The sequence below is a fragment of the Varanus komodoensis genome, unplaced genomic scaffold (genome assembly GCF_004798865.1).
Source record: "Varanus komodoensis strain SLA01 unplaced genomic scaffold, ASM479886v1 scaffold89, whole genome shotgun sequence".
Taxonomy (NCBI): domain Eukaryota; kingdom Metazoa; phylum Chordata; class Lepidosauria; order Squamata; family Varanidae; genus Varanus; species Varanus komodoensis.
The window spans coordinates 1,396,817-1,423,872 of NW_025336587.1; the positions used below are offsets into that span (position 1 = coordinate 1,396,817).

General features: G+C 49.8%; 1 protein-coding gene across 3 annotated transcripts in view; it reads left to right on the top strand.

The window, feature by feature from the left end:
• YJU2 (YJU2 splicing factor homolog) overlaps positions 1 to 27,056 on the top strand; it is a 30,382-nt gene that overhangs the window by 3,095 nt on the left and 231 nt on the right. For 2 of the 3 annotated variants that reach the window (XM_044417543.1, XM_044417544.1), the window contains exons 4-8: positions 72 to 206; positions 862 to 1,043; positions 2,293 to 2,413; positions 3,914 to 4,076; positions 4,759 to 7,503. In XM_044417543.1, coding sequence (XP_044273478.1) covers positions 72 to 206; positions 862 to 1,043; positions 2,293 to 2,413; positions 3,914 to 4,076; positions 4,759 to 4,886 — 729 coding nt within the window. In that variant the 3' untranslated portion in view covers positions 4,887 to 7,503. Of the gene's footprint in view, positions 1 to 71; positions 207 to 861; positions 1,044 to 2,292; positions 2,414 to 3,913; positions 4,077 to 4,758; positions 7,504 to 24,328; positions 24,456 to 27,056 lie in introns of those variants that run through there. The other variant, XR_006413482.1, reaches the window with a different exon arrangement.

A 27,056-nucleotide genomic window follows, 5' to 3' on the forward strand; every position in this document is an offset into this window, starting at 1 on the left:
AGCCCTAAACGTGTGGCCTCTTCTTTCACCCTGCTTGCCTTGCTATGTTTTGCGCACCCTTCCCCCTGCAGACAGACCCTGAGAACACGGACTACGCCATGGAGCACGGGGCCACTCGGAACTTCCAGGCTGAGAAGCTCCTGGAGGAGGAGGAGAAGCGGCTGCAGAAGGAGAGAGAGGATGAGGAGCTGAACAACCCCATGAAGGTTTGCCACCTGCCCCTCCCTGTGGAAGGAAGGCCTGCCTTATGTTCTTCCAAGCAGAACCGGGGTCAGCAACCATATTATGATTGTGCTTCCATGCACACAAAAGCGCACACAGTGCTGACTGGCTCATGTTTCTAGACCTCGTGATTCTAAAGGTTTTCAGTCAAGCGCATACATGTGTCTGCACAGGCAGCCATTGCCTTGAAAGCCCGGAATGCAGATGGGAATAGATAAGTCTTCCCGTTTCCTCTTTTTGAAAGCTTGCAGTGATGAGCTGGTGCATATCTGTCTCCTTGCAGAGGGAGTTCTAAGCTGATGTGGGGATACCACTGAGAAGGCCTTCTCCCATTAGCCTAATAGGTTTCTCTTTTCTTTTATTTATTTTATTTATATTCTGCCTTTTTCCTGCAATAAACCAACAGTATATCCCACTGACTCTCGCTGGTGGGCCAGTCAAAAGGCTGTTATGGCTAGGAGGCTTCTAATGTCTAGCCAAACTCTGCCCACTGGAGCAGCACAGAGAAGGGGTAGAGGGAACAGGGAGAAGTGGCAAAGATGCAAATGTCCAGCTTTGCTTTCCAAATTCTCACCCCACCCCCGCCGCCAGTCCACAGATTCTCAGCCTCTGAACAGGTATGTCTGCTCCACTTGTCAGGTTTTGGAGAACAGAACCAAGGACTCCAAGCTCGAGATGGAGGTCCTGGAGAACCTGCAGGAACTGAAGGATCTGAACCAGCGGCAGGCCCACGTGGACTTCGAGGCCATGCTGCGGCAGTGCAAGGACTACGAGGAACAGCAGCGGGAGCGGGAGCAGGAGGAGGATGAGCAGGAGATGAAGTGAGGACCTGTGGGGGTGGCACCGGCTGGTTCGGGGGGTGCCCCACAATGTTGATGGGTGGCAGTCTCTGTTTTTATGAACTTAGAAAGCTCCCCATCCTTCATTTCTCCATCCTTCACTTCAAAAAAAAAAAGCATCTTTTGTCTTGCTTTTTGGGGCACCCCCACCCCACCCGCAAAAAATCCATTTTGTGGTGACTGACAGGTGGGTACATGGACAAAAATTCATTCAACTTACATTCCACTATACTAGTCCAAAGCATTTCTAAGCAGATGACAGTATTATATAAAATAATAATATTACATAAAATAACAGCAATAAAAATAATGTACAATAAAACAGAAATGTGCAGCCATGGTCAGATATCAATAAGTTAAAATGCATTAAAGTTGAAAGCAATATAAATACTATCCAAATATAAAATCAATTGTTAAAACCTGGAGAAGAGGGCAAAAGTAGGACACAGGTCTGGGGCAGGAGTGTGGAGGGGAAAGGGAAAAGAGCTCAGTTGGGCATTTGCAGCCCTCTTGGCCCTTGTTGGTTTTTCCGCTTTGGAGAAGGTGATGCGCTCACCAGCCCTCCCCCTCAGCCCTGCCATTGCAGAGTATTTACCGTGCAGGATTTTGGATGGTCTGTCTCCTGGACTGGAAGCTCTTCCTTGTGTGGAGTGTTTTTCCCAGCCAAGGAGTTGTCGCACTCCAGATGTTCTGGCCTGCTGCTGCATTACCCCAGGGGCAGGACGTAGCCAAGGCCATCTCCCTGTAGGTTCACATTAATCAGATAGAGACAGGTTGAATGATAATGTGCAAGAAGGGAGACAGCGCGTGCAGAGGCAGGCTCTGAAACGGGAGAGAGGGACTACCGAAAATCCAGGGCAAGGGGCATTGCTCATTGATTTCTGCCTGGACCCAGGAGTGCGCAAGGTGTTTGTGGATCTTGCTCCCCAGGAGCAACCTCTGTCACGGGAGGAAGCCCTGTGGCTGAAAAGACATCGGTAGCTTTCCTTTTGCCTGTTTACTGATGATCTGCATTGCTATTTCACCACTGTATTCATTAGATAAACAATATCGTGATAGATGCAGGAGCTTTAGTTTCTTCTGAAGAGTGGTGCTGTGGCTGAACTAGGGGGTGACAGCTGCACGTTCCTGGGGCAGTGCCGACCTCCACAGAGACTGGGACCCCCTGCACCCTGCGGTGTTCCGATGTTTCTGGTCTCTTACATTGCCCTTTCTCCACTTTCTTGCCCAGAGCTATGCTGGAGAAAGCCCAGATCAGGCGGATGTTGGAGGACTCCAGTTCAGATGAGGAACCCGCTCCAACACCCGCAAAATCCCTTACCAGAATGAAGCCCACGGACATCCTGCAGGAGGTACGTCTTGAGGTCTGAGAACAATCACAGGGCCCCGTTTTGCTGTGCGGGCCAGGCTGCCCCATCTGCAGGGGCTGTTCTCCCCCTGAGAGAACCTCCTCCTATGCATCCCTTTTCCTTCATGCCATTTGTGGCAGAACCATGCTGTTTAAATCACTTTTCAGGACGTGCCCTCCCCTGCCTGTTTTTCCCTTGAAAAGACCCCTGTGGGGTTTACATGCCTCTGCATAGCCCAGAGTGCCTGATCCTGCCTAATCTTGGAAGCTAAGCGTGGCTGGGGCTGGCTGGAATCTGGATGGGGGACTTAAATGTCTCAGAGAGCTTCGGCTGTGGGCTGTATAGAAATGTAACAATAATTTATCTTCCATGATATCCGCACAGCAACCTGATTAGGCTACGGATCAGCTGCTGGCCCAGACTTGCCCAATGAGCTTTGGGATAAACTCCCAAGTCCCAGTCCAAACATCTTCCTGCTACGCCGTACTGGCTCCCTTCCAAAAGGGTAGAAAACACTACCCATGAGTTGGAGGGGGATGCCAAGCCATCCCTAGCCCCTGAGAACACCCTTTTCTTCTTGCAGGGACCCCAAGGTGTCTAACCCTTTACCCCCTCTCCACTTGATTTTTATAACAACAGCCCTTTGAGGTAGGTGAGCCAGAGAGTCCATGACTGGCCCAGAGTCACTCAGTGAGCAATAGGGCCGAGTGGGGGCTCAAACCTGCCTCATCTGTGTTCCTGGTGTGCTACTCTAACCACCAGGCACTTACACCAGACTCATGTGAGACTGGTCCCAGTGCTGTCCTTTTGTTCGAGGAAGGCCCTTTGGTCTGGCAGAGGCATCTGGAATTGAAGAAAGAGGGGGCAGTTTTCTTTCTTCCCAGAGTTCCTGCCACTCAGGTGGCGCAGGGCCCTCTGACCAATGTGGGCAGGCTGGAGGAGAGAGCAGGGAATTGGCAAGATTTCTCCCCTCATACTCTATTCTTGGAAGCTTCTACTGAATCAAAGGCCTCCCCCCCTCCACCCATGATTGGAGAGACAGAGTTGGACAGAACACTTTGTGTATAATGGCGTCTCTGGTAAGAATTTATTTTCGATCTTGGGCCACTGAAGCTGCAGCCCTCTGGATGTTGTAGGATTCTGTGGCATATTGTGAGGATTGCTATTGGTTTTGTATATACTGGGCTTTGTATTCCACCAACTTCCGGGGGACCATAATCTCCACACCCTTATTTAGATGGTGTTTATATCCACAAGGAGCAAATCACTGACTTGGGGGTTATGCTCCCAGCACTGAATTAAGAATCTGGAAAAAAGACGTTATTGATTTATTGGTTTTGAAATAGTAAATACTGTGTTTGTGCTAAAACAAGAATCTCCTGGGGCATTGTGTTGTGGAAGGATCTCCAGCTGAGTGTGTGGGCAATTGCAGTTTGTGCAGGCCACAACTCTTGAAGCTGAGACATCTCCAATCTGTTTGTATCTCCCCCGGCTCTGCCTCAGGATCCAGGGCCACAAGCGAAGAAGCTGAAGGGAGAAAGCTGGGAGCGGAGCGTGGGCCGGCTGCCCCACATGGCCAAGCTCTCGGGGCTGGTTGCTGTGAAGAAGCCAGTGGGCGTTGGCCTCGTAAATGGAACAGGAAGCCCGGGTACACCGCCTGGATCAGGTACTGTGGGAGGTGCTGGGGCGTGGGAGGGAGGGCGCTGGGAGGGCTGCAAGCAGGGGAGAGACAGGCTGCCTTGTCCCCAGACCGGATACCGGCAAAGAGCGACTGGTTCCATGCCCAGGCTCCTCTGCTCCAGCTGGCGGCCTCAAGCATGGATTGGGGTCGTCCCTGTCCCCGCAAATTCAGGGGTGGGGCGCCTGAGCCCCAGGGCCTGAGGCGTGGCCCTGCACTGTAACCACGACACCTTGTGGCTGCTTCGTGAGAAGCAAGCAAGAAACTTCAGCGGCAGGGTGCTGTGCTGTGGGAGCCTTCCCTCTTTACCGCTGGGAGTTGCTGTGCCTGGGATGCAGACTTTGGGCTGAGCAGCCTTCCACTGGCAGTGCTGGGGCTGAGCCCACAGCATTCTGCAGACCCAGCTGTAGGCGCCGCCTCGTCTTGGAAGGGAACTCAGGAGAGGAGAGGAGAGCTGCCTGGGCAAAAACCCTTTCTTCGTACGGACTTCCCCAGCTGTGGGTTCCCAGATGATGATGGGCGGCAGCTTCCACGACTCTGCAGCCATCAATGATGGGGCTGCAACCCGGCAGCCTCAGGGGCCCAAGCCAGGGCAAGGCTTGTCTGTGCGACCTTCCCACTCGCACGCCTCTGCCGGCCCGGCCCTCACGTTGCTTCCGTCTGCTCCTAGGTGCTGGGAATTGCAATGCAGATGATGCCTTCAAGGATGCCGCATTCTATTCCAGTTCAAAACCAGGAGCCTCTTCCCTCAGCCTTCTGGGAGCATACTCTGCCAGCGGGGAAAGTGAAAGCGACTGATCATTCCTGGACGGAAGGGCTCAGCACCCCCACCAGCCCTCTCCCAGTCAATTGCCCTTTTTGTGTGGAGATACTTTCCAGCCCTCCAGCTGCATTCCTAAGCACAGCTGGCGGCTTCAATCCATGGAGCATCCGCTGCAAAATTGGTGTCGCGGCGTTATGTTTCCTCGGGTGACGGTGTCCCAGCCGGGTTCCACCCACCACTAATGAACTGTTCCCTGCCTTGCCTCACAAGCAGTTCCAATGAGTTCAAATTAGGTTCCTCTTGCAGTATTCGAGGGGGCGAGGGCCCAGCAATGGAGCAGTGCCTGCAGAACCATCTCTCTTGGGTGGTGCTGGAACCTGAGCCAGGCCCTGGCTTTGGAATCTGCAAGCAGAACAGAGGGAGAGATTCTGACCCATCCCGGCCAACCCTACCCAGCTGCTTGGCTGTAAGTGGGATGGAACCCAGGATGTAGTTTGGCTGGCCAGTGGGCAGATGGGCCTGAGCCTCTGTCCATGGGCTGCTCTCTCACTTCCCTCCCCTCCCCAGTACAGCAGGCTGCAGTAAGCAGAGAACTGTTGGGGGCTGAGTTGATCAAGCTGGGATTTTGTTTGGCTTGTGGCATTCATCTGCTTGTTGTCTGAGTGGAACTTAGAAGCGAGGGACACGAGGGAGCTGGGTTTTTTGCCATTCCTGCATTCACTTTGAGTCGGTCATCTAGGCCCCCGTAGGCCAAGCAGGCAGGTAGCCTTGATGCTTTCAGTTCTTCGTGCGTATCCTGCCAGGGTGTCTCGTGACAGTGAGATGAATTGGTGTGGGTGGGTTCTTCTGGTGTGGGGGCAGCTGGAGAGCCAGGCTGAGTGAAGTTAAAGGCCTGCAGTTCTGAACACTCCCCTCTGTTCCCGTGGAAAGCTCATCCTATTAGAGAAACTGGCGTCCGTGTCACCACGGTCTCCGGCAGAGTTCCCAGCCCATCTGTCTGTGTGTCAACCCATCTGTGTTGGCTGGGGCTCCCTGGGATTGCTTTGCTATGCATGGCACACAGCGCGGTCGAGTTCAGAAGAGAGAGTGCAGGGCAGAATGTTCGCAGAGATGAAGAGTAAATTGTTATTTAGGCTGGATGAAAGTGGTAAGAATTTTCTAGTGCTCAGTATTGGTGGGTCTTGCAACAAAGAGATTGCAGCGAGGAGAATTCCTGTTTGACTGGCCAGATCCCTTTCTGGTTGCTCCATTGCTTTCCCTCTCCTTGATACACCATTAAATGTCTTCTTCCTCCTCCCCATCTATTTTTTCTTTCTCTGGCTAGCATTTCTATAACCAGTGAGTGTACGGGGGTGGGAGGGTGTGGATCTGGTTTACAATCTTTTCTCAATTACCCCCTTCCCCGCGCCTAGGTTGTGCATGTTTTTGTTTCTGGAATCCACTTGCTTCTCTCGACTCCACTACCGTCTCTCTCTTGCACATGGTTGGTGCAGTTTTCTGTGTAGAGGGGTTGCCGCACTTTGAAATAGTAGCTTGAATTCTTATCCCCTCTGAAGCTCCTAAACCTGTCAGGGCACTGAATTGTTTCAGATTTCACAGGTTCTGGAGCTTGAATGGAGAGCATCCCAGCGGCTGGCATTTCTAATTAATTTAGAGTTTGCATGCTGCCTTTTTGGATAAGTCCTTCCCAAGGCAGCTTCTGAAAAACAGAAGAGCAGCACATGAGCACAATGCGTTTTAAAAGCCATTCCGTAAAGCAAATGACTGATACGAACCAGGAGCAACAATAGAACAGCAAATGTAGTCCATTAAAACGCAACTGTGAAATCGGTAAATAATCACCGTGAAAACAGAATAAAATCCCAATAAAATCTTACTTGAGAGAAAGCCATAATAAATAAATGGGTCTTTTTAGCACATTGAAGGCGTTGCAGTGATGGGACCTGGTGCCAAAGACCCACAGGCCCTGCTTCCGTGGGCCTGCTGCCTGAATCGTGCTCTCTAGCCTTTCCCCCGGCCCGTCCACTACAACCCCCAGCCAGCAATGCCAATGGTCAGAGGAGGGAAATGGTCCAAAACACTTGGACAGCTGGAGTCTGTGGGTGGGGTGGAGCTCGAAATGGGTGAAGTGCAAAACAACAAACAACCCATGGGAACTCAGCAAAAGAGGTGGCTGCAAGATTTTGCAGCGATGGCGGTGCATGGCTACCAGAGATGGATTTTAGGGCTTTACAAAGATAAAGGAGAGGTGAACAATGCTCAGAATGGAGCCCAGGCTTGTGTGAGACCCTCTGCCTCCCGCAGCTGTCGTCTGGAGCTGCCTTTTCGCCCCCCCCCCCCCGCATCACCGGCGGCCTCTCTGTAAAGGCTCCGCTGATGGGGTATTTTTCTCCCCTGCCTCAGCAGCAGTGAGTTATGGCAAGAGCCAGCAAACTAACGCTGGGTGATGAATCTCCATTAGGCAAGACAGGCGCTCTGCTCCCCTGGGCAATTTTCCAGCCTTCTCTGAGACTTTCCGAGGGAGGAAAAGCTGCATGACCCAGCTTTGTCTTTTGGCAGAGCTGGAGGTCACCGGGTGATACGGAAATCCATCACATGCCCTTTCTCTGATGTCTGCCCATCATCTGACTAATGAAGCGCGTGCTAAAGTTAGCCCAATTTCAGTGTGCCTCCTTTTAAAAAATGAACTTATTCCCTGAATTCTGTGGATAAACTTGAGGCTGCCATTGACGTGTTTTAGTATAACATTATTTCCCGGCCAGGCACTGTTGGACCTGCCGGGAAATAATGACTGGAACTCCAAGGCCAGCTCAGCGAACCTCCTGCTACAGCTGGGACGTGCTAAAATCACATCTGGCAGCCTCCGTGTGCCACCCCCAGCAGGAGCAGGGGCCTTGTAGTGCTCCGAAGGCCTGATCACGAGCGGGCATCTTTTCTCCCACCCCTCATTACCACAGATCTGCTAGCCAGGATAGCGCTAAAGCACGGGTGGGAAGCTGCTTGCAGCCAGAGGGGCGCAGTCCATCATGGAGTGAGTCTCGGGGTCTGCATTCTGGCAGGGGGCAGGGCTGAAGTTGAGGGGTGGGGCCAAAATGCCAGCAGGTTTGACCTAATGGTTTAGGGCAGGGGTCCTCAAACCTTTTCAATAGGGGGCCAGTTGAAAGGCGGTGGCTGCACACGTGGGGGGGGGGCCTGGGCACGCGGGCCAGTGAGGCGTCGGGTGCGAGCGGAGGCCGCTCGCTCGCTCGCTTGGAGAAATGGCAGCAAGTTCAAAGCCATCTCCAGGCGAGTGAGCAAGCCTCCACCTCCTGCCTGCACAGCGGGCAAGTGTGTGCACAGGCAGCGGGGAGCAGGACGGGCTGGATCCGTCCTGCAGGCCGTAGTTTGAGGACCCATGGTTCAGGGTGCAGCCGGCCAGGACCCCTTCCATTCCAGGAACACCCTTTCCCCAGTTATCTTTCTCTCTGCACCCCCACCCCTGACACCCATTTCACAGCCACTGAGCAGATCCAGTTCACACTGGGCTGTGTTGGGGTGATAATATTTTTCTATTTTATTAATTATAGTCCTATTCGACCTCTCTCCTGCAAGGGACCTACATAATCCTTCCCCCCTCATGTTACCTTGGCAGCAACGAACCCTGTGAGGTAGGCTAGGGCAGAGATTCAGAGACAGACCCAAAATCACCCGGCAGGGCAAAGGCTTGGCTTGGCTTTCCCAGGACCCAGTCTAGCATGCAGAGTGCTGCACCACGCAGGCGCCCCACACCGTCTGCCCAGTCCTCCCAGCTGGCCGCCTGAGGGGCTCTTGCGGGCCCAGGCGTGATCGCTTTCGCTGCGCTGGTGTTGCCTGTGGATAACTGCAGTCCCTGTCGCTGCAGCTGGGTGGCTAAGCCTACACCTCCGAGCTGGAACGGTAGTGCTTCCGGAGCCTCATGGCGGTTGCAGCACCTTTGGTGGCCCTGCAATGGAGGCAGTGGCATATTTTGTATGTCCCCTCCTGGCTGCGGAGGCTGCGGCCTGACCGTGCCTGCCTTGCTCTACTCACGGTGGGAACTGACGTTCCTAGAGAGCCAGCACTGCAAGGCGGTTACAAGCACAGGGCTGGGGCTCGGGCTGCCTGGGTTCTGGTCCCTGCCCGGCCATGAAGCCAGCTGGGGACGCCGGGCTAGGCCCAGGCTCACAGCCCACCTGCCTCACAGGGTTGTTGTGGGCATAAGGCTGAGAGCAGGATGGGGAGAATGAGGCCAGCTGCTTTGAGGTCGCAAGAAAAATCAAGCGAGAGTTCGTTGAGGCCCCATCGGTGCAGGTGTTCAAGGATAGACTGGATGTCCACATGGTGGGCATGTTGTGAGCGGAGCCGGTTGGTGCTGGAGGTCAGACTAGGTGGCCTGGGAGGCCCCTTCTGACTCGCTCTGTTTCTGTGTTTCTATATGTCCAGTCAAATGCAGAGGCGAGGCAACTGGGAACTTTGCAGCTCCTCCTACGCTGGCTGGCTGCTTTCAGGAGGTGGGCCAAGTCAGCCCCTTTCTGAGCTGCACCCTGGGGCAGTGGTGGGCAGCAGCCTAGCCTCTGGCCGCAGCAGGACCTGCCTGGTCAGCCATGCCAAGAGAGGGGGCAGGGGTGGTGAGGGTGGGTGGAGGAAAGCATGGAAGAGCAACTTTGGAGGCAGCCTGCTACCAAGAGAAAGAAAGAGAGAGGGAGGGAGGGAGGGAGGGAGGGAGGGAGGGAGAAAGAAAAGAAAAAAAAGAAAAGAAAAGAAAAAAGAAAAGAAAAAAGAAAAGAAAAGAAAAAAGGATGAGCAGGCGATTTTTAGGGGCTAGGTTCTCCGGTGTCCCCTCCCCAATGCTCAACCTGGGGAGGCACACCTGCTCTCTATAAAATTTGGCCAGCAGATGGCAGCATCTGACTTTGACAGTGAGCTGTCTATTCAAATCGATTTGCTGGGTTTTGTGCAGCCTTAAAGGAGCCGGTTCCCCGTGGGAGCCTTGCCACAGAGTCAGGACCATGGCCTGTCTCCACTCCCAGTGTAGAGTGCTGGCATTGGCTTTCCCTGGTGAGGGAGCCGGATACTTGAAGGAAGGTGAGGCAGTGTGGTATATTGGTTAGAGCACTGGTTTCGGCTCTTGCATGGAGTTTTGAGGCTCAGCAGGTCTCCCCTGGCCAGCTGCCACTGTTCAGCCTGACCGGCTTGTCACAGGCTTGTTATGAGGACAAATTGCCCACTCAAGCATGTTTTAAAGGGGGTCCTTAAGCTTGCCACTGGCCTAGCATTATTTGCCCGCATAGTTCAAACCCTGCTGAAGGCCTTATTGGATCAGATTGAGAGCCTGCTGCACAGGGACTGACCAACCATGTGTACTACGGGAGAGGCGGGAAGAACCTGCTTCTGCGCTTTCTCCATCGCTTGCATCATCCAGTCTCCCCCTGTCCTGTCTTCCCTGCACTTGCCTGTTTACTAAGCTAAACGAGCCCAGGTGTTTCGGCCTTTCTGCATAGGAGAATTGCTCCAGTCCCTGATCAGTTTTGGCTGCCTGTGCTTTCCCTCACTCTGCAGTGCCCTTTTTCAGGTCCAGTGACAAGGGAGCCAGCTTAGGGACTTTTTCGTGAGAACAGGTGAGGAGAGGGGCTTGTGTCATACAGCCTGCCCCGAGCAGGAGCCCTCCAGATGAGTGGGTTTGAGGCAGTCGCAGGAAACGTGATCCATGAGGATCCACGTGGATGCCACAGCTTTCCATCCCTCGGTTGGCGCTTGACGGTTTCTCCCACTGGTGATCAATGTAATCACTCAGTCTCCGTTAAAGGCAATTTCTTTCATGCTCCTTCCTAATGAAGATGGGGAGCGCTTCTCTCTCATGCATACTAAACAGCGGCAGTTTTTACTTTCACTGGAATCGCTCCCAGAGATTCATTTGCCAAAGGGATGCAGTGGGCCTCATAGGATCCTAGAAGTGGAGGGGAGCCTGGGAGGCCCTCTAGTCCAGCCTGTGCTCACGGCAGGGAACCCAGAATCCTCAGCAGAGGGCCTTTCGGCTTCTGCATGAAGCTCTCCAGCCATATAACAACTTTAGGAGGGATTCAAATGAACTGGAACCAGTTTGGAGGAGAGCAAAAAAGATCTTGGGAGACAAGAAACCGCAAGGAAAGATGGAAGGAACTGGGTAGGTTTAGCCCCAAGAAGAGACGATGAGGGGAGAGGCACTTTTCAGGGGCCCGTAGGGTTGTCATGCAGAAGAGGGCTGCAGGGTAGGACATGAAGCTGGGATTAATGGAAAGGAAGGCAGTTGGCCAGAGCTCAGAGGAACTTCTGTCCAGGGAGGCTGTGAACTCTCCATCGCTGGAGGTTTTCAGGCAGAAACTGGACAGCCATCTGTCTGGGATACTTTAAGCTGGAGTCCAGCTCAAGCAGGGACTGGATGGGCCCCTTCAAACTCAAACTAATTATGACCTTCAAACTCTTTATGACCAGAGACAATTCCTGTTATGCGCTCTACAAAATCGTCATGGCCTTGTTATGTTCCTTTTGTGAGGGAATGCCATCTTCAGCTTTCATTAGCACGACTTGGTAGGGTTTTTGCTCTTCCCCTATTTCTGTTGGCTGGGGGATGTTTGCCATTCTGGTCCCACCTGTCTGGGGAAGGCAGAGGGACAAAATGGTCAGCCAGGAGACTTAATTGAGTCTTTTTCCTATGCACAAGTATATGTCCCTTTAGAGATGACCCGCATCTAAGCCCTTGTCTGAAGACCAAAAGTTCTACAGGCCGAGAAAGGCGTGGCAGGGAATGATGGAGAGATACTCAGAGAAGGAGAGTTTTGGCAAATCACAAAAGCCAAAATAAGCAAACTGCAGTGGATTTTCCACCTTAGAAGATCAGGAAGCGGCAGAGGGACAAGACCTGCCCTGTCTGAAGCCTGGCAGCTTTCTGCCAGCACTGGGCCACGTGGACTGGTGGAAAGAATCACCTTCCAGGACAGTGAGGACTAGAAGCTTATACTATCTTCAAGAAGAATTAAGAGGGTCACACTCTGTTGCCTCTCTTTTCATAAAAGCCATCCGTTGAGGGATCAAGGCAGATCCAGGCCCATAACCAGGAAATCTAGATTGAAATGGGTCTGGATAGTGTCCTCCATGAGAGCTTGTGGATACCTCATCACAGCCTCAAGAACCTTCCCCAAGAAAGGGGCGTTTGCAACAGGATGGGAGTTCTTAAATCTCACTCTGTACAGAGCCGTTTTCTCCCATCATTGTTGCCCTTTCAAGAGAAGCTGGAACCTCAGCTTTGCACAGAGGACAAGCCAACAAAGGAAGCTGCCCTAGAGCAGGCTGAGGGCTCATCTGGTCTAGAACCCTCAGCAGCTGGGGTACCTGATATGGGGTACCTACCTCTGATATGGGAGGCAACCTAGAATCATGAGGACTAGTCACCATGGGAAGACTTTTCCCACAAATGCCTCACTTTCCGCACACCAGGCATCATTGCATGCACCTTGAGGTCCCCCCTTTGCCCTTGTTCTAAACCCTTCCCAGCTGTCAAAATAATCTTCAAAGGGAGCTGCTTCAGCCCTCTCACCCCTACCCCCAGTCATAGGAACTGCCGCATTTGCACTTAAAAAAAAAACCCCTTATAAGTGCAGGGAACAGAACTGTACATCCAGGATTCGAAGTGGGACGGCTTTGTAGATTTGCACAAGGGGAATAAAACTTGGGCATTTTATTTTGGGTTCCTTTCCTAACTATGCCTAAAATGAAGCTTGCCTTTTCCACCAAGATGCGTTTAGCGCTCCTTCGACCAACCTCGTTATTCTCTCTACCCTGGCTAGCCATTAGCCAGGCATAGCAAGAAGCAAGAGAAGGCACTTGGTTGGCTGCGTTCCCAAAAGCACTTTATCCTCCCCTGCAGGGACTGAAATTAGACAAAAAGTTTGGCCTGATGAAAAGCAGATTCTACGATCCTGTGAGTGGATTTTTGCATAGATCGCTTGAACCTCAGGTTGTTCCACTCTTGAATGCTCTATTTGTCCCTACTGTTGAGAATTGTAACATGGGCTACGTGCATCTCCCCTCTTAATACATGGGGTTTTGGTGGTTTTGCCAGCAAACATATACCTTTTGCAAGCAGTTTTCCTAACAGAAAACAAATGCATCCATTTTAATGTGCACTTTCCTTTAAGTCTGATTTTCTTTTGCACTTTCTTTTGTTTTTGTTTGGAGAAAGCCATGGCAAAATTCAGAGAAGGGCGGGCTTTGAATTTTGGCCTGCAAGTTGGTTCAAAATTGCAAAATGGAATAACCTTGCACTATAAGGTGAACCAAACCAATTCCTCCATTGCCTTTACTTGGAAATAGGCTCTGTAAATCAGTAAAATTTAACTGCCTCAGGCTTTCTCAATTCTATTTCTTTGCTTTTCACTACTAAGTCCTTCTCAGACTGTGGACTTTGTTTCTTTCTCTTCACAAGAAAATCCATGTGTCTTTTCATGCATATTTTCCCAAATACATCAGTTACTCACATTTTGAATGTACTCATTTTGAGCTGTATGCACCTTGAAATGAATGCACTTAAAATATATATTTATTTTGGCCTGCATGCATTTTGAAGTGCACCTTGTTTTCCTGTGCTGATAGTGTATTTGTGCACATTTCTGAAATGATATGTATTAAAATACATGCAGCATTTTCCATGAGTGAAATATTTGTTGTTATGTGCTGTCAAATCTTCTCTGACTCATGGCAACCCTATGAATGAAAATCCTCCAGCATGCTCAGCTCCCATAAATTCAAGTCTGCGGCTTCCTTTGTGGAGTCCATCCATCTCTTATTTGGCCTTCGTCGTCTTCTGCCTTCACCTGTCCCTAGCAGAGTACAGCATATTCAGGCACAAATCTGAAATGCTCCCATTTTGAAACGCAGGCCTTTTGTGCGCAGGCTGCCCCCATATTCAAAGTGCAGTGGCACCTTTTTTAGTGTGCTCTCTTTTGAAATAGACACACGCTACCGAATGCTGCTTTTTGAGGTGGGTGTGGGTGAATCGCACCCTGCAGGCTTCGAAATGTATGGATGCGGCCCACAGGTCACGTCCTAGCCCATCTTCTCACCAGAAGCTGCAAATTCCATAAAATCCTGATGAGGAACAAACCGAAGCAAGTTTTTCATTTGTCCCTGCCTGAGAGCAATCCTCGCTTGGAGCATGAAGGCTTAATCCTGCGTGGACGTGGATGGGATTGCAGGCTCAGCCTGAGAGAGGCCTGATTTCCCATGAGCCCCCTGCCTTTGCGGGCAGTTGTCATTCCCACAGCCTGCTATCCGGTGAGGTCCTCTGACCCCGTTGTAGCATCGCCTATTCCTGCCTTATCCCGATCTCCTCTCCTCGCAGCAGCTGTCACTGCTTGGTTAAGTTCCTCGGCTGCTTCATCCGTCATCGCCTGTCTTTCTTGATTTTTATCATCCTCTCCTGCCCAGTCTTGCCAAACTTTATCTGGGATTCCTTCTGTCGCAATAATCACACTCTCCTTTTTGCCCTGCAATCTCTCCATCATCTACTCAATGGCTGTGGATAATTGCTTTTGAGTTCTGGGCCACATTGAATTTTAAGAATTTCCCAATGAGAAGAAACTAGAGTGCCCATTTTTAGTTAGAGAAAAGAAGAGTGAAGGTAGAGAAATGATAAGTCACTACAGTACCTTCTAAATCTGGAGTGCAAGACCATCATCTGTAGCCATGGTAGTTGGGGCTGATGGGAGTGGTAGTCCAAAGCACCTACACACCACTAGGTTAAGGAAGGGTATGAAAACATTGTATTAAGTTCAGCATGAATATATTTTTCCAGATTCTATATCTGAGGCCAAGATATTGGATTGAGGGAAACCTGTTTAGTTTAGAATCAGAGGAATCGAGAATGCTGTGTGACTTAAAAAGCCTGCAGGCATCATAGATGCATAGAATAGTAGGATTGGAAGGGGCCATCAGGTCAAACCCCCTGCTGGTGCAGGACACCAAGTCACACCACCTCTCCCAGATGGCTCTCTAGCTTCACCTCGAATGTCTCTCATGTGGGAAAACCCATGACCTCTCCAGGCAGCTGGTTCCACTGTCGTATTGCTCTGACAGCGAGGACGTTTTTCCTGTTGTCTGGCCTGAATCTGGCGTGCTTCAGTTTAAGTCCTCTGTTCCATGTCCTGCACTCTGGGCTGAGTGAGAAGAGGTCTTTCCCTTCCTCTCAGTGACAGCCTTTGGGGTATTTCGAGAGTGCTTTCCTATCCGCCCTCAGTCTTCTCTTCTCGAGGCTGAACGTGCCCATTTCTCTCCATCTGTCATTGCAGGGCTTGGTTTCCAGACCCTGGATCATCTTCGTTGCCTTCCTCTGAACCCTTTCTAGCTTTTCTGCCTCTTTTTAAAACCTGGGTGCCCTGAATGGAACCCAGTATTGCAGGTGAGGTCTGACTGGTGCAGAGTAAAGGGGAACCAGTACCTCTCTTGTCCTGGAAGTGATGCATCTGTTTAGCCTTCCCTTTCCTTATTTACGTGCTGCATGTGAGGCAACAGCTGGAGAGGCTGAGGACTCGGTGCCCCTGCAGAAGGGGCAGCTTCTCGCAATCCTGCTTTCCCAGAAGGCGAGCGGCTTCCTGGCTGCAGGGTGGTTGAGCTGGAGAGAGCCAGAGCGCGTCTGTCCTCCGCAAAAGATTTATGCGAGAAGAAACGCGAGGTGACACAGGCTGATTAAGTTACTTAGTTCATCCTGAGGTCAGAACAGGAGTTCCTCGCACGTTTGCCTTTTAACTAAGTTTAGTCTGGCTGTGCCTCTCTGCAGAACAAATTCTCTTTTGCTTCCTGTTCCAAAATGGAGAACTGCACAGTTGCACACCATAGCACAGGCCACACATTTGCAGAAACTTACACGCATGCACAAGTGTGTACAGGCATGTGAAGATGGTCCCTGTAACCTTGGATAATCGCCTCCCAGGAACTGGGTGGGGAACTCACTGAGAATCTCTGCTCTTTGTACCATCACGATTCCTGCTATTGCTGTGGTTCTGCAGCAGCTGCAAACAAAACACCTCGCCATTTTTGCAAGAAAATACAGGGGCTTCTGGGAGACTGATTCTGTTCCCCAAGCAATGTTTTTCTTGGGAAATCATCACTCTTGTGCGCCTGTCTCCAGTGCAGTAGTAAATACGGCAGAAAGTAGAGAGGGGGCTCGATAAAAAAAACCACAGGGCCTGCACATGGCCTGCAAGCTGCCTGTTGCCGCTCTCTTTACAGGCACCTGACCCATCTAAGTGCAGCTGAAAGATCACGAATGCTAAAAAAAGTTTTTCACGCTGCCCGTTGACAGGTAGCCACACCTAGAGAGTCACAGATTGAGCTCACCTGGCCATCATCTTTGCTGCTCAGGTGAGATACTGCATTTCTATTTGAACAACAACATTTCCCCCCAAATGCATGTCTGGACATCTAAATCGGCGCGTTGAAAGCTCATGCTTGCCTGCATCCTCTTCAGAGGCTGATTCATAATGTTTATTCTATGCACATGTCTCTCAGATCCACAAGGGAGCTGAATGACAAAACAAAATGGAACAACTAAAACGCAAGGAGAATTGCTGTGATGCAGAAGTGCAAAGTTCTTCATTTAGGAAAGAGAACTCATGTGCAGGTAGACGATGGGGACAGCTGCCTTGACAACAGGGCATATGAAAAGGATCTTAGGCTGAACATGAGTCGGGAGCATGATGTGGCCTGGCCTCGGATAGCCGGGCTGCCTGGCCTTGTGCACAGAGTCGTTGCGATAGTGATCCTGCTCAGTACGAGAGGAGCCGCAAGTGCAGGCATTTGTTGTATGTGCTTGGCCGAGGAGCCAATGGCCGAAGCTGCCATCTGTGGGATTGTGACGGAACGCCTCTTAAGTCAGAAAACCCCCTAAAGGTAACGATACCGCAGCACCGAGGAGCCTTGGTGTGTAGGTTTCTGTAACGTAGCAGTTATCACGTTCACCTCACACACAAAAGGTCCCCATTTCGATCCTGGGCATAAACAGGCTTTCAGGGGTCAGACTAGATGGCCCCGGAGACCCCTTCTGACTCACTCTGTTTCTATGTGGCTGCCAAAAGAGGCAATTGCAATTTCTGGTTATGTCCATAGCAGCCTAGTGTCTAAGGCACGGGGCACCATAGTTCCATCCCATTCTGTGTTGGTTGGCCTCACCATGAGTACTATAACCAGTTCTATCACACTTTAAGAAGGATTCGGATAATTGGAGTAAGTTCAGAGGAGGGATGCAAAGATAGTCAAGGGCCTAGTAACTTGGTCCTGCAAGGAGAAATGGGTGCAATTGGGTGTGCTTAGTCTTGAGAAGAGAAGACTGAGGCTGGTGTATAGAAGAGGACTGGCATGTGTTCTCCGACATCCAGAAAGGTAGGACGTGAAATTATGGGAGACAGTCAAGCAGAAACTGGACAACCAATAGAGACGCTTAGGCAGGATTCTAGCACTGAGCTAGACGTGGAAATGCTCCATCCCTTGCTCTGTACAGGATCAGTGGGAAGCTCCAAATTTGGGGGCTTTTACATTAGTCTTCATGGGATTGAGTCCTGCTACATCATTCATTGCTTTGGGAGGATTTTGTTATTCCGAAAGGCTGTGGAGCAAGAAAACACAATGCCAACTCAAGCCTAAACTGGGCCTGCATTGACTAATGGACTCACATCTAATTAGTTATTTATTTCATTTTTCTACCACCCAACAGCCAAGGCAGACAACAAAAGTTAAAAATGCGCACGAAGAAAGAAGGGGAGGGGGGAAATAACATAAAACCACCGCATTTGGAATCAAATCGGCATGGAGGTATAGCAGTGGTGCAGGATAAAATGCAATATTAAAACTAAATAAAAAGCTCAGTGTTACAATACTTGCAAAGTAAAAAGGGTTTCAGCTGGTGCCAAAAAGAATACAGAGTACAAGGTTCCAGGCACTTAGATCATAGCAACCAAGAAGGCCCTTCTCCCAGCAGCCACCCAACTCGCCATCTTTAGAGGGGGCTCCCAGAGAAAGCCCTCAGGATCTGGGTAGGTACATACAGGATGAGGCATTTCTCCAGGTAAGCCGGCCCCAAGCCGTGTAGGGCTTGGAATGCTAACCCTGGCACTTTGCACAGGGCCAGACTTCAACTGGCAGCCAGTGAAGCTGGAAGAGGACCGTCATAATACGTATGTTCTCGCAAGCCAGTCCCCAATAAGAATTTTTGCTGCCCTGTTTTGAATACTGTGCATTGCGGTAATTGTTGCTTAATTTTGTGTGGAATGAAGCCTTCTGCACTGTATGCATTTTCAAAACTTGGTCTGCCCATCTCGCTCTGCAGCACCTGTTCAGCTCTGTCTTTTGCGGGAGGCATCTTTCCTCAAAACAATGGCTATTCCCTTTTTTCCTTTTTCCCCTGCCTTTCCCCATTTTTTCATGCAGCCCGGATTGCCACTGTGTCAATAGATCTCTCTCTCGCTCTCTCTCTCCCTCTTCTCCCTCTGCGGCACAGCTTCCGGCAACTTAGTACGCCATGTAATAAACCTGTATGTTCCGAAGGTTTTGTGTCTGCGTCTCCCCGTGTTGTTTTTTTTATTGCAGCGGCTGGTGGAATTACATTAGTCCCTGTTAAACGGCTGGTGGCGGGGTAATAAATTGGACGTGTCAGACCTGTTTGTTTCTTCATCTCCTTTCATTTCTTTGAGCGATAATTTATCTCTCCTGTCGCCTGCGGTGGCGAGGATGATGCATTCGGGGATGCGGGGGGCTCGGGACAAATGGGGAAAGGAGGAAGCCAAGGACTGCATGAAACCTGCACACAGGTGTGTGCGTTTGGAATGAGCGCTGATATGGGCTCGCTCACAGGGTTTCAAGCAGAGGCACTCGTTAGAATCTCGCCGTTCCCAGTGGTGCGAGCTATTTGATGTAGAGCTTTTAAAAATGGGAGGGGGGGAAATCAAGGTGAGAGAACCCATGGATTTACTGAGTTGACAGTTCACACCGACATCTTACATATTCACCCACGATATGTAATTACTTGAAGTTTGCAAAAACCACACTGCTGCTGGGAACTAGGGGTTTCTTAAGGCAAAGGCTGGGAAAGGGTGATTTCTCTAGTAGAGGGGACGAGACAGACAGGAGTGATATCTGGGGTCTGTAATGACCCCAGAGCCCGTTACTGTTGGGTCTCTCAGACTGGTAGCTTGTTTCATTAGGTTCATTCAGCTGTTAGCAGTAGAAGAACCAGCAGGAGTAACAGAACTGCTTGAGATTGGAGCAGATGGACTGGGGACACGCTGAGTGGTTGAGCAGAGTCTCTAAGTCTTCAGGGATGCTGCACTGGCCAGGTGGCTGGCTGAGCAAAGGGCTGGGACTGGTGACCCCAGGGTCCCTTCATCTCCACAGTATGAGGATAATCATGTCGTCTAGCCTTTCTTCTCCTGCATGTAGACTGGGCAGGGGCCGTTTCTCCTGCTCCCAGCACTCTCCTTTGCAGTAGCTCAGCCTGGGAATTCTCTTGTCTGGCCCAGGATCGCTCAGCAAGCTCTGTCTGTGGGTGGGGACCCGAACCTGGGTCTCCCACCACCTGAGCTCAACATGCCCTGTTTGAACTGGAACATTAATGTAAAATACCCACTGAGTGTATTCCCCATGTTTGGGTTGCTCAGATCCCCAATAATGAGATGGGATGGGCAGCATTTCTGCAGGCCTTTTTCAGCCTGAGACCCAAATTAAATTTCAGAGATGCCCCTGAGGGCTGCCTTTCAGCAGTGCTGAAGGCAAAGGGGGTACTGTCAAAATACAACCCACCCTTCCCAACAAATTACAGCTGGCAGCCCCTGCTAAATCTTGGGCGAGGTGTGTCACCTTTTTGGAACTGGGGTGGGGGAGTGGTACAAAATCCTGGAAGGTTGGGGAGAAAGGGGTGTGTGGCTGCAGGACCTCGACCCCCAGACAAGCAGGAGTGGGCCCCTGGCCTGAGGCTCCAAGCAACAGGAATAGCAGCTCAGCAGGGCCTCCTGATAAGGAAAGCACAACAAGGAAGATAATTCAAAAAAAGGAAAACAGCTTCAATTACATCTCACTCCTCAGTGAAGGACAGTATCTCAGTTTTCCTGCCACACCTCTGTTTGCAGGCCAACCTCAGACTTGTGGCTGATCCCAGATATGGTGATTGGCAGGTTATTATAAAGCTCCTAAAACGTGATCCTTCTGTATTTACAATTTGAAATAGTATTATTTTGAGGGCAATGGAGGTTGCCCAGGGTTGCTGATCAGTGAGTCATGAACATCAAGACAACAGATGCCCCCATGGGAAATTATTTTAATATGCTTTATTAATATTTTGTATCCCATTGTGAAGCCAAAATTAAAACAGCAGGGGGAAGGCACAAAGGGAGGGAATGCAAGACGGCGTTCTTCAAAAACAGGATGCAATTAAGATAAAACTCATATTAGCCGAGACAGAATTCCATCGTGTTTGTCTGCTGTTTTAATACCTTTTTCTCCAGTGCAATGCAAAATTTATTTCCTGCCTTCTCAATTCATCTTACTGGCATTGTAGTCACTGGGCTGCTGGAGCAGGGCAACCCACTTACCCAGTTTCCCCGGGATGTCCTGAGAAGGCATAAACAGAGTGCAAAGTCCACAGAGTTGGAAGCGATCTCAGCAACCATCCAGCCTGCCCCTCTGGTCCTGTGAGAAATCCCTCCTTCACATCAACCCTCTGGGTGTCGGGGCTCACCTGGCGCTGCAGGTCAGGGATACAGAAGGAGCTCTCCAACTCCATCTCTCAGCAGCCCTGAGGGGAGAGGGCTCCAGATGTGTGCAAACCGCAAGATGTCAGTCCCCAAGCCTGAGAGGAGAAGCATTGCCAGCCCTGAGGCCAGGAGCCTCTCTCTGCAGGGCTCTGCATCTCCACGGAGGTGCACAGTCCAATCTGGACAGCTTCGACCCAGCCCCAGCCCCAGCCCCTGGGGTCCTGGGAGCTCTCCGGAGCGCTGACAGTCGGCTTCCTCCCATTCTGCTTGGAGCCTGCTACTGCCATGTTTGCACAAGACCCCAGATAACCTCTAAACAAGTAACCTTGTGACTCTGGCCACCTCATCTGGTCGTTGGAGCTTTCTGGGCAGGCAGGTGGGCTTCATGTTCCAGGAGACCCTCCCTTTGCAATGAGGTCTTCCTGAGGCCTGGAGTGCTCCTTCTCCTTTGGGTATTTTCTCTGTGGTGTCTCCTGGCTCCTCTCATGTCTTGTGGCTCAACTCAAACTCAACCCTGTCTACCTGACCCTCTTAACATTTCCTGAGACTTATGAGAACGTCTTACATCCTTCAGCATCGTCTGGACTATCACCATAACTGGAGAAAAGTGTTGGGTGTGCATTCAGTTTGGAAGGAATGACAAATTGATCTGAATCAACTTTGTTCCTTTTTGTTGGTCTGTGTTTGAGTTGCTCTGGGAGACACACATAATGCAAAGAAACCAGCGGAGTTCTGGGTTCGAGTCACTGTCCTGCCATGAAGGTCACTGGGAAACTCTGGGCCACTCATGGACTCTCAGCCTAGCCTACCTCACAGGGTTGCTGTGGGGATAAAGTGGAAGGGAGGAGGGTTCTGCCGGCTGTGCGAGGCTCCTTACAGGAAAAAAGGCAAGGTATCCATACATTAAATAACATCTCAATAAACCAATGCTACCTTAAGGACAAGTACTCATAATACAGAAGGACAGCACTGCAGCAAAGCAAATCAGTGAAGCCAGGAGACAGTGGTAAAAATTGCACTACAGATGGCAGGCAAAGGCTTCTACTGAGCCCGGAGTGCAAAGCCTTAGGCTGGGGGAAACAAATATGGCCTTTCTTGGATCTCCAAAGACCATGGCCCAGGACCAGTTAAAATGCTGGGGAGCAGAGGAAAGTCTCAGCCAGCATGGATGGGAGGATCGGATCCCTGGGGGGGAGAATCACACCTTCATGGGACCACACTGAAAAGGGCTGCCCGTTTGTTGGGGTGCTCCGAACCCCTGTTCACGACAATGCTGGTGGATGTGGCGATGATGCTTGAAGAGGCAGCCAGCTGTTTCAGTCCCTGGCTTTGTAAGCCACATGGGTCCAAAACAGCACCTTGAATTGGACGGGGAAACAAAGGCAGCTGGTCCCAAGCATGGCATGTCGCTTCTGAAGCGCACTTGATGCCCATGATGCTGAGAGTCTGGAGCAGCACTCCAGGGCTCTGTCTGCTCAATAGCTCGGCTGGATTTGCACGTGGAATCGATCCTGAGCTGTCAATGCAATCGAGTTGGCCCGCTGGTGCGCAAGCCTGCGGAGGTTTGGGTCCGGACCCTGCCTCCCCAAAGCAGCTCTCCCGCCTTCCAATTAACAAGCTTGAGGGCGTTTCTGCTTTTCTTTTTCTTTTCTTTTTTGTTCTCCTTAAAAACAGCCCCCCACAAAACTAATTAACCTTCATGTAACCCCCCCCAGCAAACAGAGACCCCTTTGAGTAGCAATTTAAGAAGAACAGAGCTTGAGGGATGTGATGGGAGATACATTAACCTCTCACGTTTAAGGCAGGGGGAACGGCTTCTTGATTTTCCCGTTAGCCAAGCGATTAGCATTCGTGGCGTACAAATTATAATTAGAACCATCTTCAAATATTCATGCTTTAGAAGTTGAGGTATTTATACAGGGCCTGGCATTTATATTTGATGAGATCTGTCAACAGGAATGCTGATACTTTTCCCCCCCTCTTTTTCCACCTGCCTCCCCTCACATCATTTCCAGCCGAGCACATAAAATAGAACAATTAGTCCGCTTTTACGGTTTATTCCCTTTAGAAAGATACTTAAATGCTGCGTCGGCTGTTGTCGATCAGCAAAAGAGGAGGTAGTGAATCTTTGTTCACATCAAAGGAATCGGGATGTGTGTGTGTGTGGGGGGGGGGAATAAAAGAATATTATTGTCCCAGAGGGGGGGTGGAATGTCTGACAGGCAACGGGGTTCTTTCATGAATGTGAAATACAAAAAGCTACACGGGGTCGTGACTGACGCATACAGCAGCCAGATTGCTCAAAGGGAAATTTGGAGTGGGTGGAAATACATTCTGGGGGAAAAGCTCTAAAAGGAAAAAGAAAATTTTCATCTTTTTTAAAAGATGAAGTCTCCGCCTTAAGAAAAAAGGGGAGTGGGGGAGATTTAAAAAATATTATTTAGAACACCACAGTATTTTAATTTGATTTTAAAACTGTGACCTATCAAAGAGATTATTTAAACAGGGCAAGCTTTATTTGCTTTAAAAAGAAAATAGAATTATTTTATTCATGTTTGAATACAGCAAAGAATGCAAGGCAGGATTCCAGTTTATTACAGACGATTCTCAGCATGATGTGTGAAGCAAATGAAGGACCCAAGCCTTCAAGTCGCTGAGAGGAACAGAGTGCTTTTGTGTTTTAAATATTTATCCCCATCAGAGGCCAAATAAATGGCTTGTCTCGTCGACAGTTATGAATGAAACATTGTCAGGGATGCTGCTGTTCTGTTTTTAAACAAATGGAAACCAGCAAGAGATTTGGCAGGGCCGGACCGAAGTCCCTGGGAGTCCGGGGAAGCAGAGGGAACCAAATAGTGGTCCAATTCATCTTTTCTTCTTGGTTGTCGCTCAGAATGGAGCCATGGTCTCAGGCGCTACGCATTGCTTGGGTCTGAACAATAACAATGATATGATGATGATGTTAAAGCTTTGAAATGCCCTTTCTGTGTTTTTTTATATAAAAGGATGCTATAGACATCCTTAAACGAATAAACAAGGAAAATAACAGGCCGTTGCTGCAGCAGATGAAAAATCAAAAGCTGCTCATATGGTGAAAAAGCGATTAGCCCCAAAATGTTGATTATCCCACATCTTTTTGGTTGATTTCCCACCAACAGTTGGCAAAGGGTGGAAAAAGACATGGCAGGGAGATTGTTCTTGGAACAACAATTATTTGAATGATGTGTAGAGCCCTGTTTTTTGCCTTTCCTCGGTTGTATGAGAATTAGCTAAAATTGGAGCAAATGTGAGAAGTGGGTGAGTGGCTTTTTATGGAGGAGACGGACCAAACCATTGCTCATTTATTTCCAGCCAGAATTAGGAAATATTCCAGAATGCCTGTTAGCTGCTTCCAGGAATGGATACAGGGAGGGGGAACTGGGTATGTTCCCCAGGGCAACACCCCGCCCCCCGAAATGAAATGTAGAATGTCCTAGACATGTAGGTAGGATGTCCTACCTGATTCATTGATTTAAAAAATAAATCAGAATAACCCCTGGTAGGAAGTTCCAGAGGTTTCTACTTCAGAAGACATCGCTTTTGACCATCTAGAATCGATTGCATTGGAAAATTCTGCACTGCTGACTGATTTCCTTCCATTTCCTCTCTGTGCCACATGCTGGGTGGTTTAGTTTTGATATGCTGATCATCTGCTATTTTTTTATCAGCTGGAAAGCCGCCGATATTTTGCTCCTTCTGAGCCAGGCCTCTCCAAAGGAGCGACGGCGTCGACCTAGCACTGGGGGTTACAATGCTTCAGCATTACCTTCCTGGCTCGCCATTTCCTTTGCGCAGGTGGGTGCATCTCTTGACATCTCGTAATAAATCACCGTTTGCCAGTTTTTCCTCTTATGAGCATCATAGTTCTGTGTGTCACCAGAGATGAGATGGTTTCAATGTCTGCTGTCAGGTGATGAGGTGATCTTTTTTGGTAGGAAACCTTGCAATGTCTTCAGTGCTTCAGCTCAGAATCAGATCTTATACATTCATAGAGTTGGAAGGGATCTTCGAGATCATCTAGACTAACCCACTGCTGCATGCAGGGATGTGGCATCTACAGCTACCTGAGAGGTGGTTATCTGCCTGTGTTTAAATACTCCCAGTGAAGAAAGGCTCACCAACTCCTGAGACTGATCATTGCACTGTAGCCGTTAGGAAAATTCCATGGAAATTCAACTGAAATATTCTTTCCTTGCAGCTTAACATCTTCTGAAATGCATGCAGATCTTTGTTCTCAAAGACCCAGGCTCTTTAGCCTGAGTGCTTTTGAACACGCACAGAGTGCTTTCCCCTTTGAAAGGAATGAAGAAGCTTTTCATACCAAAGGGCAAAGTTCCTTTGAAAATGCAAATATCACTTTGCCTTTCTGTGGAGTTTCTGCTTGTAAAGAGACAATCCACATGGGGACAGGGTGATATTTTATTTATTCTTAACTTTTTATGTTGCTTCAATCAAATCACCAGGTGGTTTATTTTGTTTTCTTAAGCCCAAAAGAGTGAATCTATAAAAACAGTATGAAAAGAAGGTATAAGACAGGATTTAAAAGCTTGTCAGATGTTAAAAAGCCTGAGAAATAAAACTACACAGAAACAGCCAGGGAGTAAACATGTCCAGGTAGAGTGTTCTAAGACTGGGGTGTCACCACCGAAAAGGCCGTGTGCCTTCAGAGCCGTCTTGACAGCATGATGGGCCCTGGGCAATGCAGTGTACTGGTGCCCCTGTGACAACTACAACTACTGTTTATTTATTTTATTTATTTAAAGTTTTTGTATGCCGTCCCTTTGCTATATAGTCTCGGGACGGCTCACAGAAATATGTATGTATGTATGTATGTATGTATGTATTTAAAACATTTTTATGCCGCCCCCATCGCAACAAAGCCTTGGGGCGGCTCACAACAAGAACAAAATATAACAAATTGTACAATAAAAATATTAAAACCCGGTGCATCTTGGCTTAAAAGATTTAAAATCCTATAAATAACCAATAAATTAACAATTAAAATAAGTTTTAAATAAAAAGGTCTTAGCCTGTTACCGAAAAACAAATAACGACGGCGCCAGGTGGACCTCTCTGGGGAGCGCATTCCATAGGTGGGGCGCCACCACCGAGAAGGCCCTCCTCCGGGTACTCACCCTCCTAATATCATTCACAGAGGGTTCCCGGAGAAGGGCATCCGTTGCTGATCTCAAGGGGTGGGAGGGCATATATGGATGCAAATAAATATAATACAATACAATTAAAACCCGGAAACACCTTGGCTGCACAATTAAAACCTATAATTATTAAACATTGTTAAAATATTGTTTGAATAAAAAGGTCTTAGCCTGGCGCCAAAAAACAAATAACTGTAATTTTGGAAGTGTTCCAATTTTCCAAGGGTTAACAGACACAGATTAGTATGGGGCCCATGGGCAAGTGCCCATCAGGTCTGTGGGTGAAGACGGCCCTGGGTCCTGGTAACCACCCCCTAATGCCTTGGCTCCTGGGGAACACAGTCAAGCAGCTCTGCTCTGGCTCAGGATGGCAAAGACAGTGAAACGGTGGACTTTCAGAGGGAGGGGGAATGGCGTTGGCACTGCTTCGCCCAGACCAAAGGGAGACAGAACTACAGCTTGAGCAAGGTGTTTCTTGGCAGCCCCTCGCCCCAAAACTAACGGGATGCCGCCTGGGTATAGTGGTGTAAATATTTAGGTTCGGGACAGGTAACTCTGCAAGGAGACTGCAAAAATCCGGCGACGTTGCAGCCTCTCCTTATCGAAAGGGGAACTGCTGAGCACCCCCGTGGGGAGGAGCCTCCTGGCATGGCTTCGCCCACCCAGGCTGCTCATTGGCTCCTGCTGGACAGGGAGGAGTATATAAGGCTGTGGAACCTGCTGGATTTGCATCCTCGTCCCCTTGTCCTGCAAGGGGCTGAAGGTGGCTTGCAGAATCCATTGCCTCCCCCATGTTATCTGTCAACACCCTTGCAAAGAGGAGCAGAACGACGCCAGCTGCTTTAGGTCCCTTGGACTAACCCTTTGGAGAGGCCTTTTGGATGGGGTGCCAGGGAGAAGCTGTGCAAAAGACAGGCTGCCACTGGGGGGCTTCTGGGGAAACTTGGAAAGATAGTTTTGGTCCCTGGTTTTTGCTGAGTGGCAGAGTTCTCTGGGGGCGTGTGGCTGGGGGTCTTTCCCAGCCCCACCTGGAAATACAGGGCATAGAACCCGGAATATCTTGTGTGCAAAGCAGGGCTCTGCTGTTGGGTTGTGTCTCTTCCACTTGGACAGCCAGTGTGGGACACTCGGCCTGGTTAGGACTGGAAGGATTGGGGTTCACATTCACACTTGCCTACAAACATTAAGTAACTTGCTCTCCTCTCTCTCTCTCTCTCTCTCTCTCTCTCTCTCTCTCTCT